Source organism: Tubulanus polymorphus, chromosome 4 (genome assembly GCF_964204645.1).
Source record: "Tubulanus polymorphus chromosome 4, tnTubPoly1.2, whole genome shotgun sequence".
NCBI lineage: Eukaryota > Metazoa > Nemertea > Palaeonemertea > Tubulaniformes > Tubulanidae > Tubulanus > Tubulanus polymorphus.
Genome location: NC_134028.1, coordinates 2,225,400 through 2,239,619, shown reverse-complemented (window position 1 = coordinate 2,239,619; position 14,220 = coordinate 2,225,400). Strand labels below are relative to the sequence as shown.

Sequence of the window (14,220 nt, the reverse complement as noted above, 5' to 3'; positions counted from 1 at the left end):
GTAAAACGTTTAATGATGATGTGAGTATCAATGCGATAGAATAATACATATTGATCTTCTGAAGAAATGTGTTTTAATCAGTAACTGAATTTGGAATACGATTCTGAAAACATGATTAAACGAATAGAGAATTTTATTTGCTCTAATCATGCAGCAACATATATGATACTATTGAAATAACTTGTTAAAATCATTTCTAAACATGCCTCAATTAAATCTTTAAGAAAACTTGAAACAAATTACATGCATATCTTCAATCTTCAAAAATGATACGAGTAGGCATAATTTCACTGAAATCTAAATCTAAAATGAAAGGACAATTGGGCACTAATTACTAGGCTACGTCCAAAAACAACTCAAAACCATATTATAGTATGGGTAATCAAACAGAAGAATGTGGGTTTTTAATTTCACGGGAATGATATTCCTAAGGTTAAAAGATGCTGTTAATAAAATAGATAATTTGTCAAATCATTTTCACGTGAGTGTTTATTAAAAGAGTGCAAACACTAAAGACAGTTTTCACTGGTCTTTGCAAAGATTAATAAAAGATGATTGAACACGACACGAATAGAGCATGAAATCTCTGGTAATTCAACAAATGCCTTTAACTGAAATTTTGAAAATTTGAAACTGCAGGCATTATTTCTATCGACACATTGACAATAACTGGCGTTAATTTGCATAAAAACATACATTATTAGACCAAAGTTTTCATGCTCAAAACAAAACCAAAAAATTATTTTTTTCTTCGAATTATACAACACAGATTGGCAAACCTTCACACTTCATCCTCCTATAATATAGTGAGAAACAACAGAAAGAAATGGCACCAAATATAATCAAACATGCGAACATCAATATATTACAAAATCTGTTAGGTTACTTTTTCAAAAAGTTTTTATCAAGACGACTTAATCATCTCCATTCTTAAAATATCTAGATCAAAATAAACAATTAGGCAAATTATTATTTCGAGTTTAATCGCTTCATTCGTAAACAAGTTTCATACTTAAACTTAAAATCATATGATAACATTGGATGGATACTGGTATAAACTTATGGTAGAGTAGATTGTATTAATTGAATTGGTGCGTGTACTGTGATTGAGAAAAGCAAACTGAGATATCTTTATCGATAGGGGACTTATAACAGAACCATGAGGAACACCCAGCACACTAAATCACATGAAGAACTGTCAAATCTTAATAAAGAATTCAAAATGACCCATTTTGAGAATATTGATATCTAAGTCTTTTCTTCTTAAGATACAATTCGGAATGATTTCATTCTATTGATTCGAGCTCCTTTTTCAGAACTCATTCAGGCCTTTCCATCCTCCAACCCATACAGACTTCACTGATAAACTGCTGTGATTATAGACACTTTCGAACATAAACAGTGAAACAAAATACAGTTATATTACTACTTCACTAAACATCCCATCGAGACCAAGCGCAAATAACATTCCAAATATAAACAATACGTATATAAAACCACTGACACTAAACACCAATTTAAATACATTTTATTTGAATGCCATTTCTTTCGACGTGTGGAAGGCCTTTGTGTAATAAATGCATGAAGCATGCAAGCAGTAAGTGGTTACTATGACTGCTGCCTAGTCATCAGCTTGGCGATTTAGAGAGTTAGCTAGCTGCCTAAAACACCGGGTTAAATGTGAACACTTTTCATACATAACTGCGATTAGCTGGATAATTTTGTAAATGAAATTAAGGATAAGGTGAAATGATTCTATGGATAATTTAGCAAAAAGGTGCACAATAGATATAAGATAATTTTGCACATGCCCACTAGGGGCAGCACTGTTTTTTGTAAGAAGCGAGATTTTATTGAGTGCTGGGTGGACACTACGTGGCCTGTTCCATCAAGGACCCCTCAGTCATCTGATAAATGATGCGATTTCTCTAGTGTTTCATACTTACAGCAGGTGGCGGCGTTTGTCGCCCGTGTAGGGGTAGGTGTTCAGGTCCTGTATGGCGGGTTGAGCCCGGTAAACGCATTCCCGGTGAAAAACGACCGCTCGTGCCCGTTCCACTGCAAAAATTAAACAAAAAACATCTCGTAAATTGAAGGGCTATTTCTGCAAATGCACAGTGAACAAGAATATATGAGTAGACATATAGATATACATATCCATCAGTTACATACAAGAATTTCAACAAAACTTTCAACAAGCATAACAAATATTCAACATTTATTATTAGTCGAAGAAACCGAAAGCTATGAATTGAGAATGATCCGAGATGACAGATCAACACGAACTTAGAACATCGAAAATGCAACTCCTCTCAATGTAGGAAAAAATAGATTCGAGACACTCGAAGGGTACTGTGGCAGTCGGTGAGGAACCATCAGATGGCTCTATTGGAAAGTTGGACATCAATACAAGTCTAACTAATCCCACCATCTGGTTGGATGACTAGTGACATGTACCGAATTAAAACAACGGAGAGAATCACAGATTAGTGTCAGTCCTATTGATTACCGGGTAAGTTTTATTAAACGATTAGTGATAAGTTGTTAGTAAGTAACCAAAAAAAATATTGAATAAACTCATAAAATATACTCTTGTAATTTGTCTTCCGCGACTATCATATGAAAATGAAAGTGATCCCTGAAAATGAATAGTTATACTTTACATTCATTTGGATGCATTTAAACCTGTATCCTAGAAATATCTACAATTCAACACACATCATTTTTTTACAGTAAAGCCGTTTCAGTTGAGATATTTCCGGATATTACCAGAAGCCGTTTCAGTTGAGATATTTCCGAATATTACCAGAAGCCGTTTCAGTTGAGATATTTCCGGATATTACCAGATTTATACGAAAAATAAATCATACTTGAAATTATGGCGACTATATCATTCCAAAAAATGAAGAGAATTTCATTGTGAAATTTAAAACTAAAATCATCGATACTAAAAATGATGCTTGCAGCCATTTTGTTTGAGGTATCAATCGTGATTAGAAAACTGCTTGCAATGACCAAAAACATATGGGATTAGAAGATCCCATTGAGGTCCAACTCTATGATCAGGTGAACCATATCGACTAGTCATTTAGAAATGAACAAAATTAGCGTTAATTAAACAAATTTGTGCGTACTGCCTTTACGACAGCTAGCCAATCCACGTGACAAGATCTTAAGGACAAAATTAATTTGAATGATAGCGCATCGAGTTTCAGCGTCATTTTAACTCGATTAGCACTATATTCAAATCTGAGGATGATGTACCAGGGAGAAATGTGTATAATAAGTCAATACAGGGCGACCACTTTTATTCGACTTACTTTTCCCCTGACTGTTTCCTCACTGTTCCCTGATATGCACGTCAAATACATAACACCTAGATCGAAGCTGTTTGATTTTACCCGCGATTAAGTAACATGGTTCCCACAGTTATATGAATTCAAAATTCCAAAGTTTTTCCCAAGTATTTCATGGGTGATTTTTCAATTTTCCCAAATGCAAATCAACACATATTGTCGTGCTACAGTCAACATTTTAGCGGTGACCGGTTGATGAATATGATTTTCAAGGGAAATTGCTGAAGAAAGTTGCCCTTGGCAAATGCAATATGTGAAATGTAATGAATTTCCCAAACATTTCCCTGATTTGAGGAAAGTTTTTCAAATTCCCAAATATTTCCAAACTGGGAATTATTATTTCAAAATTTCTTAGTTTTTCCCAATTTCCCTGTTCTGTGGGAACCATGTAGTAATTTCAACAAATTATGCTGATTTTCACCAAATTTTTTGCGCTTTTTCTAAAAAATTCCCCACACTTTTCCCTGATTTCCAGTTTAAGTGGCCACCCGGGGATAGTAAGTATTATGTAATTCGAAAATAATCTCATTCTTGTGGTGGCTAGTTTCTCGGCAGTTGAACATGTGTCTACTACGTGTGCAACGATTAGAAAGCGAGAAGCATCATTTGAAATCTGAACACAAATCTGTAACAGGAATGAGATAGATAGAGATAGAGAGATGACGAACCTGTTCATCGTGTTATTTTGACTGCCGCTATATAACCAACTGAAAATAACATCAGTATTAACCACATCAAAAAACTACTAATATAGAGGTAAAATCATCAAGGGTTGTATCCAGGAAAAACAATGGAAAATCGTACAGAAAATTCGTTTTCTTATATTTGTGTCAACAGTGCTTAAAGTTATCGTTTATTGAGAAGGCATCCTTAAAAGGCACCTACTGAGTACAACATGTTTATAGAATCATAGACACAACATTGAACGCATCGATTCTTATAATCGAGAGATTTCACAATGAATTTGTGCTGAACTGATTCTTTACATCATATTCACTTCAACAACAACTTAACAACATTACAAGACACTCATCGTATCCGGTGATCCTTTCAGAGAACCCAGAAGATTCTTGTATTCGAGGAATAACGTAAAAATTGTCTCGACATTTATTCGATACGGGGAACTTGGAAAGTTTGATTTTTTTCACGGTGCTTAGTTAGTGCGCTACACTAAATTGGACAAAACTGAAGCGTGCTTCGTAAGGTCGAGGTCAGAGAGTTTACGAAACACTTGAACGAACAACAGTGACATTATCCAAGTGTATTTCGAAAACAGTGCAGTCAACTGCAATTAAAAATCTTTTTTTTCGGGTGAATCATAAATTTTACTCCAATCGTCTCCTCGAGGATAAAACGAATTAGGCAGACGTCTATGACCATCCAGTCGGTAGCGGTAGACCTCGTTGCTATGGTAACATAGAGCGCGCCGGTGCTGTGCGATGGATGAACGAGGATTTCCATATAAATGAACGGTCATGCAGTCCATATAGACGTGCGACACTATGCATGCTGTTACCTTAGATACGGTCCCTTATTTCTAGGTGAACGGGGCGGGCTGCTAGAGAGAAATAAACAAAAACTCAACAAACATGTTCGAAACAAGTCGCCTACTGAATCTTCTATATTAGTTAGTAATAAAAATACGTAATCTACATAGGCGAATACGGACATGGTTTCGGTGAGGAAACTGACACAGGACTGAGACTCATTATAAATAGGATGGACCGCAGTATTTCACAGAATAATTCCTGATGAGCGTAGGAATAAAATCAACATTCATTTTTGTTAGTATTGCGAGGGTATGATGGAACAAATCAAATCAGTTTTGGGAGGGTATGACAGAACAAATTAAAAAGGGGTGTTAGACAGGGTACATGAAATACATACAAATCTTTTAAACAGTCAATGAGGAATTTAACACTGCATGATTTTCATAATGAACAGTTACATTTTACAGCTTATCCATTATTCTACTAGCTAATGCCTAACACAGCATGACTACCTGGTAGCCAGGACAACAAATGAAGCATCTCACATAAATCCGCAGAGTGAAAGTTCTAATTTAAGATATCTGGTGCTTAAAAACACTGCAGCAATGAACATATCTCAAGTCTTCTCACTCTAAATTCAAGCAAAGCTGCACAAACTTCAGATATAAAACACCAAGTCACACATGTGAAGACTTCTAACCCGACAAATAGTCATCGACTAATAACATTGCAGTATGGTCTCAAATGATCGCCGGGTTTTAAGTCGGTGATAAACCTCTAATGACTTTATGGGAAATTCAGGACAATATTTCCCAATACAGATTAAAGGTTAGTGATGTATGCTATCATGAGACAGAAGAGAACGATAAGAGTAGACAAACAGGGAACAGGTAACAAACAGAGAGAGACAGACATCACATGAACAAATACATCACACGCCTACTTCAAATACATCATATATGAATTATAAATAATAATCACTATGATTAATAATAATTGCGTTCAAATCAATAATATATCAACTAATAACTGAAACTGAATAAAATAAATGGTTAACCGAGAAACTATTATAAACAATTGAGAAAATTAAAGACAGAACAGAAAATGTGTATCGTAATTTCAACATGCGATTTGTAGACAATCGATTAGTTGAATGAACTTGAACAGTGCGTTTACAGTGCAGCGTCTTCAATATGCAAGTGCCAACTACCACCACAAACAGTTAATTCTACAAATCTAGTTCCCACATTTCGCGGGCGTTTAGAAATGCATGAACTTTACTTACATTTCTCTCCTGAAGGACAAATTTCATTTTCGTATCCACAATTTTGTCTAACTTAATATCATCGAATTATTATCATTTGTCTACAATCAGTTTTTATGAAATGTTATTGCCAGAAAATTGCTTCCATAGAAATATAAAGAATAAAAAAAAAAAACTAAGTAACAAAATGAAAAAAGAAAATATTCTACGAAATAATTATATATTACAATATCAACTTAGAAAAAAAGTTTGAATGCCAATAACAGATAGAGATTTAATTGATATACTCAAAAAATCTATAAGTAGAAATTGATTGTATGAAAAATTCATAATAAAAGATGGCCACAATTCAGTCGTGATAATCTTTTGAACGTAGTAAGCACAAAAATCAGATCGAATGAGAACCTTGGTTTTATATATTAATCGATAAAAACACAGCAAAAAGATTATCAGAATGAATTATGGGTTATGTTCACCAGTTCATTGCTGCGAGATTTGTGCCAATTTTCTATAATTCTTTTACAGTTTGGTTTTAAGATTATCTCACACCGATGACATGGTGGTATTACTCCATGAATGTTCTACACTCAACTCAAAATAGGATTCAAATAGACAAGAGCGACGAGTTTAGAACATTCTTCAACAAAACTCATCCTGATATCAAGTAATGAATTCGTAGGTCAGGTAGTTGGAGGTTTGAGGCTCGAGTGAATGAAGGTCTTAGCCAACACCGCCGCTTCAAACCAATAAGTGGTTAAAAACCGTATCGATTCCCAGTTCTGGTCTGAAGAAAGTGGGTTTATTTCTTACACCCCTCTGTCATCTGAAGAACAGAGTAGAAACCACTCAATCTCCAACCACAGCTACAGTAAGAGCGAGGATTTAAGGCCACCTCTATCCACAGAGCACAAACTAATGACGTGTGGTGTCTGGATGGATGAGTTATGTTGAGTTAGAGCCATCCTCCCTCTGCAGGGACTCGAAACTTGATGGCATCGCTACACTCAGCCACGGCACGAACCCCTGCCACAGTAGACCGGGTGCGCAGGTACATGCGCAGCTTTCCGAACGAAAACTGGCGGCACCAATCAGATTGCTCGTTGTTTAATCGTTGAGGTAAATTTCAAGGAAGAACTATAAATGGGAAAACCCGGGTTAAAATAAAACGGGATTTCTGATTGGCTAAAAATCACATCATCTGAACTGCGCATGTATCTGCGCACACGGTCGATTATGGCAGGGTTTCGTACCGTGGCAATCTCGATGCCATCAGGTTCGAATCCCTGCCGGGGGAGGATGAGTTAGAGCGATAAATTGTGGACAGTAGTGTGGGTAGTAACTACTCACGACGTGGAATGATTGTCCGATGGAGAGATTGTAGTGGTAGCAGTAGTAGTAGTGTGTGGATAGTGAGGTGACATGACATCATTCACCGATCCGTACCTGTGATATGAAGGACTGTTCGACGCGCGAGGTATAAATGGATCGTCTTCGTCTATCGTGCAGTACTCTTTCCTGAAATTAGACGAGCAAAAATAACGATCTATTAGAATCCCGTGCGGGACGATTCTTTCAAAACAATCATCACACGATTGAGAAATTAGAACACAAAATTATAGCTATAATATACAAAATTCATAAAATAAAAACTCATTCTTATAATTTTCCAATTCATGATTTATTTGAGATTTTCGTATTAAATTGTAAACGATAAAATTCATTTAACCAATGAAATTAAACAGGGGTAATCTTAAAGAAATGGAATATATTCATTCACCAAAACTAAATATGTTTTACCATCGGAGGCACAGTTTTTTTGAGTGTTATTATCACTATGAACACTATCAAATCAAATACGTCGCAAATTCATCTATTCAAACCATAAAATGCTAGAAAGGCTATATATAGATTCAGGCTAAGCAATGCAAGAAAATAATGCTACATTTGCTAATGATTGGAAAAAGCATAAACTAATAAGAATTTCTAGATTTAAACACTATACAAAAAATTGAAATCAGGATCTCTCGTTTCAACATGCAAGCAAAGGGAAGATGAAAATGGGGGCAATAAATCAAAAATAGGAAAATAATAGTTTCGTCTGAAAATATAGTACACATATAGTACACGTGTAATTCTGCCAAAATCTTAATAAATCTACTGGTTGTAAAAATCAAAGCTGAACTGATTTCGTGATAAGGTCATGCTAAATTTTCTACTTAAGAGATGGAAGATGGATTTCTATATGATAAATAATTGATGGTTGTTGAATCTTCTCTGTGTCACAACGTTCGTCGATTGGTACAAATTGAGAGTTTGCGTAAGTAGTTCAATTTGGCAACTTCACCGTACGCTGCCTAGTGCCATTTTCAGGATGATTATACTATTTTTCAATAATAGTTGAGATCATAATCATGCATTATAGCGGTCAAATTATATCAAAGTGAAAAGTAAAATGTTAATTCTCTCTCTACGGTTTGACATGCGAAAAAATCATAAAAACGAAAATGATTAAGTCGACCACTGAAAAAAAATGCATACAGATGATTATTCAAGACTGTTTAAGAAAATACCCCTTCACGGTCTCAGGCCTCAACGGGAACAGGTTTAATTGTGAGGCTGACTGTTAGTCATGCCATCTGGTGAGGTAAATGGTATTGTAGTTATGCTTGTTGGTTGAAAGCTACGAGCAATCATGATTGCTCAAAGTTACAAGCAATCACGATTGCTCGTAGGTGACTCGAGACTCCGGGGTAAGATCAAAAAAATATTTCGAAAAAAATGGTATCATGCATCTCACACAACAATTAAAAACACAACAAAAGAATATTTCATACACTTGTTACTCACTCTGTAAACTCTTCATCAACCCTAAATGTTACACAATAGTAACACAAATTAAAACGGTCAGAATTATATCAAAATAACTACACACAAACTGAGCTCGGGAGGGGAAAATCCATTACCATTGGTTGTAGTAGGTGAAAATGCCTTTAGAAAGGGTAGGGTACTTTCTACGCTTAGCACTAATCTATCTTTATGGGAAAACCTTAGGTTAATTTACATGTTATTCTAAGAAAAAAACCTTCATTCTATACTTAGGATAAATTACGATCGAATGGAGATTTGAAGAGATTTTAACATCACTCAAATGGATACAGAGTTTGAAGATCTATGAGATAAATCCCTAAAATGTTATTACTTTCCAGAAGAAAATCTAATTCCGAAGAACAATATTCACTCTACATCAACCTGTTTTTTTTTTAATTGTCAATAATGCATTAACATCTCTTGAAGATGTTTTGAAGTTCTTGGAAACGCTGGGTATAAGATATTCACAGGCAGCGCTGCACATGTGAGTGCTGCTGTATAACAGTTTATTAGTCCTATTGTTTACTGATGTCTGAAAATAACTAGTGCTTACGCTGATAATGTTTTGTTTTACCGAGTGAAGTGAAACTTTGTATAATGCCAATGTTAACTACAGTTAATTCAGGTCTGTGAAATTTAGAATACTGTATATCAGGACTGAGCATTTTGAGAGAATAATTTCTAAATTTGTCTTGGTATACATATCATCCGACCGGGAGATCCGAAAAACATTCTCATATTTTTTAACGCGGTAGATAATTGCCTCTTCCTACTGCATGCCTGCAAATCTTATCATATAAACATAAACATTTGATAGCTATGAATCATTTAAGTGGCGTGAACCTTTCAACCTCGGAGCAAAAGCAGTCAACACTGAGGGTCAGCGATGAAGAAAACTTTAACCAGGTGCCACTGTTGATTAATGAAGTTATGCAAAAGATTTCATCCACATTCAACCCGAGCAATTGCCAGATATACATTTTCCAATCTCCTTTTGCAATCTTTTCTTTCGGGAAGACTTTTTTCTTTTTTTCCGGTCGGCTTTATATAGGCTATTTATCAAAATGACTTCATTTCTTAGCAAGTGATAAACATCAATTCAAGCAAGCAATCACCGGTAAGATTACACAATTATTATTATACTCGAGGTATTAATCATGCGGAGGTAAGAACAGCGTATCGCGTAATGTACTTGATTTATATATTGAATTTTGCTAGGCACCTGAACGTGGACGCGTCTGAATTCGTCCCATCATGCATTTGAGATATTCATCAATTGAAAAATCAGAAAATAGGAGTGCATTAAACAGCAATATTGCATAGTAGATTCAGAGGGGCATGCAGTTGACAAGAGACTGAATGAAATTGCCGAATTTTCAACCACCCGCCCAATTTCAATGCTTCATTCCATCCCCTCATGCGACTGACCTTGACTTTTCATCGACACTTCACACGTTTTTCCGAAAACTTTTTTCCACAAAAAATACCAACCACCAACTTTTCATTCACAATCTCAAATCTTCATGGCTTTCATTAGCAAATCAGTTTTCAATTTGAAATGAGTGTTATGTACAAAAATGTTGAGAAAATTAGGTAAATTACAATCTATTACTTGAACTTAGTTCAAACTGGTAAATAAAGAAATGCTATTTTGCTGGCATTCTGAGCGTATGTACTGGGTAGTTATCTGGGATTTGGAATTGCGTCGAAGATCTGAGATCGTGACAGTATGAATGTTATGATAGCGACAATGAATATGAATACACATGTATATAATATATATATTGGTTAAACTGCAGCCGTAGTTAGCGTTGAAAATACCTGGATTCAAATCTGCGCATTGAGCCGTTCGGCGACCTCGTGGTCGTTGTCGAAGATATCAATACCCTAATGTTAATAATAACGACAATAACAAACAACAAAAAAATCAACAAGTGTTTTCATGATAATTCGTGTTTCGATCGTTCTTTAACAGACGTTCTCTCAGGCTCTCAGTACACATGCAGTGAACTGTTCAGTTCACAGTTTCAGGCTTCATCTTTCTTCGACGACGTTGTTCAAAATTGTGACCGCATTGATTGTGTTCAAATATATAAGCTTTCTGTATACATCATGAAACAAACAAAATGTAAAATCCTACAGTTGAAGAAAGACTTAAAAATCTATTTAAAATCTTGAAATATTTCAGGTGGTTCCTATCACCCTTCTTCAGTCTAAAATGTTATGTCGAATAAATACACAGTAAATATAATTTCAGACTGAAGGAGGGCGATAGGAACCATACAAAATATTTCTAGTATTTCAAATAAACATTTTAGTCTTTCAACAATTGTGGGATTCTAAATTCATGGTTTCATCACGGATAGCGTGATCTTACTGAGGTGAATTAGTGTAACATCATCGACCCATGTCCCTATCAAATAGAATTGTCTCAACCCGCTAACTAGCAGGAAATGGCCGGTTATCTTTTCCTGTATATCAGTCAATTACTTACTTGATGCCGAAATATCTCCACACTCGCGATGCGATTATGATAATATCGCTCAGCAATATCCCTAAACCAATTCCAGCGACGACCAAAAATCCTAATCCAGCCCTACAAAATTTCAAATTTCAATAAATAAATCCGTCAGTATTTCTGGATCATCTTGCTCGTGGTATATAGACGGATGGCTCATTATAACTTACAATCCTGTATGACAGACACCGTTTAACATATCGACGTAAGCTTTATGTATACCGTGACAGTCGACTGCCGCAGTAAGTTGCTGGAGCACTCCCACCGATTCGTCCATATTTGTGCGGATACTTCGACAATTTGCCTTTATCTAGGAAAGGGTTAAAGCATTCCACGATCAACAACAGAAATCTCCATTTGTGTACAGTACTTAACACTAGCTTTCGCTGTTGTACAAACCTTTTGTCGCTCAGCCTTTTTGAAAAACGATTTCATATCCTGGAATAACTTTGTGGATGTCTTCACGATTTCTCGCATGGAGTCCTGCGACTTTCTTAATTCCTGATAAATCAAAAGATGAAGCGTGAAACCAGTCATCCATATTACAGTATAATCACACGATCACGAATGTGCTTATTTGGTCTTTTAGTGCGGAGCATCAAAGATGACGGATGGATTATAACCAAGTAGACGTACTTATAAAAAGTTAAGTGCATGTACTTAAAGTACTTATGGGCGGGCGATGGATGAGAAGAACATATACTTACATTACTGAATGGGTTTACTTTACCATCACAATTCATATAGTACTCCATTACACCTAAAATCATACAAAATTCTAACTTAAACGTATCCCCGACAAGCGAAGACTGGGCGAAAAAAGCTTAAGACACCATCCTTCAAATATGTCGAAATGAGAGATTATGTTTATATTTGGTCTATGAAATATCAGTAATTGAGGTGATGAACTTGCATATCTCAACGGCTGGAACATTGAAAGGTGTACGGCAAAGTCATTAAATTCATCTAAACACGCTGACTGTGCAGTCCCTGAAGTCTGACACTTATAGCTACGTGTAATTAATGATCTCTACGTAGGTATAATCCAAACTCGGTAGTTTGATGAATAATGGCATCGTAATTAGAAACCCCCAGACAAGAGACAAACAGAACGCGATTAGAACGTGTTTACTGATAATATGTACTAACGTTTAATGGTCTGGTTATAAAATTTCACATGAAACTGACTGAATGATCTACCCCGGTATAGACTGAGGAAGTAATCGGGGATATTATGACCTTATAACCAGTTCAATTGATACTTATAACTTCAATCAGAAAATACTTTTGCTTCATGTAGAGCAAGACAAATCAGTTGTTTTCTGGATTTAAGATGCTGGGTCCAGTTTCACAAAAAGGTTTAATTTCTTCGTTAATTCCGGTCATCTTATATCGATTTAGGCCTTAATCATTTTTGTAGAAAATGGGCCCTGATATGAGATTAACAGGGCGTTGATTACCTAACTCACCAACAAAGGGCAGTCAAATAAATGTCTATATATTGACCACCCCTGGGATAATACGAGTGAAACACTCATAGAAAAGGCATCTCGATACATCACACATTCAATTTGACAGCTCCGAAGCTCCGAAGCCTAGTTGGCCGTACAGTAGTGCCTGCTAACACTGCGTAATGGGGTAATCAGATCATTCGATTACCTCGATGGGACTGATGCATATCTCACGAAATACAATTACTAACCTTGATCAACGGCATTACTTTCACTGCGAATATACTCATCTGGATCTACGCAAAAATCTCCTGTCGCCTGGAAAAAATATACGACTATTTATTATTCAACATAAGTAGCTTAATATCATAAAATAGAGATTTCACATCGTGTTCATCACACTTTATTCATTCGGAAATAGGAATGTTGCATATGAAGAATCCATTACACATTTTGCAACATGTTTCCAAAAATACAGTTAGGAAATGCCGCCTATGAATCTAATGCCTACAACGGCACTGTTTATTCGAAATGGTTCGTATGGGTAATTTGTACTGCTGTTAATAGCAGTAATTTTCAGCAATACTGAACAGTGAGAAATGGATGAATTCTGAGAAATCACCGGGATACTGTTCTATAAACAAAATCAGTAAATAACACCTCAGCTAATCAAACCACGGTGGTGGTGGTCGTGGTCGGTGCATCGTGGAAACAGACAATCTATTAACTTTATACTTGTGCCTTCAGTAGTTACTGCTTAAATTACGATTGATTATCTCAGCACTGATGCTAATATTTGTTTCAGAGATATTCTGGAGTCTAACATCAAAAGCCAGAAGTTAACTGTAGACGCATATGCCCATACTTCAGTAAATGTGCCTCAAAACCAAAAACTTCGGGTTCTAGTGTACTTACCATTGCAGTGCCCAGGAATGCCCCAGTCACAATCCATGACAGAAACAAGTAGAATACGGCCACACATGTACATCTAGAATATATAGAGAAAATATAGCATGATAAGGGATTTAAGTATTACTCATATAACTGAGGGAAATCTTATATACAGCTGTGTGACAAGCAGTGGAGGAAGTCACACCTTCTCTATACTACAATACAATGAAATAGGATACATTTCGATGTCGTTTATAGTTTTGTTACATCAAATTTCATAACACACTCAATGCTACATAACTCTCACTCCAACTCAATGCTACATAACTCCCACTCCATGCTGCAACAAAATCAACGACGAAAATAACGGATATTTCTAGTC

At 35.8% G+C, this 14,220-nt stretch overlaps 1 protein-coding gene across 8 annotated transcripts in view; it reads right to left on the bottom strand.

Moving 5' to 3' along the window:
- Positions 1–14,220, bottom strand: part of LOC141903209 (protein tweety homolog 2-like) — a 35,324-nt gene that overhangs the window by 2,145 nt on the left and 18,959 nt on the right. Inside the window, exons 6-16 of one of the 8 annotated variants that reach the window (XM_074791268.1) lie at positions 13,863–13,935; positions 13,199–13,265; positions 12,204–12,256; positions 11,896–11,997; positions 11,667–11,806; positions 11,473–11,574; positions 10,800–10,865; positions 8,958–8,978; positions 7,554–7,625; positions 4,873–4,914; positions 1,947–2,058 (exon numbers count right to left, since the gene is read on the bottom strand). In XM_074791268.1, the coding sequence (XP_074647369.1) occupies positions 1,947–2,058; positions 4,873–4,914; positions 7,554–7,625; positions 8,958–8,978; positions 10,800–10,865; positions 11,473–11,574; positions 11,667–11,806; positions 11,896–11,997; positions 12,204–12,256; positions 13,199–13,265; positions 13,863–13,935 (850 nt within the window). Of the gene's footprint in view, positions 1–1,946; positions 2,059–4,024; positions 4,064–4,872; positions 4,915–6,795; positions 6,934–7,457; positions 7,626–8,957; positions 8,979–10,799; positions 10,866–11,472; positions 11,575–11,666; positions 11,807–11,895; positions 11,998–12,203; positions 12,257–13,198; positions 13,266–13,862; positions 13,936–14,220 lie in introns of those variants that run through there. The other 7 variants (XM_074791269.1, XM_074791272.1, XM_074791270.1 and 4 more) reach the window with 7 other exon arrangements.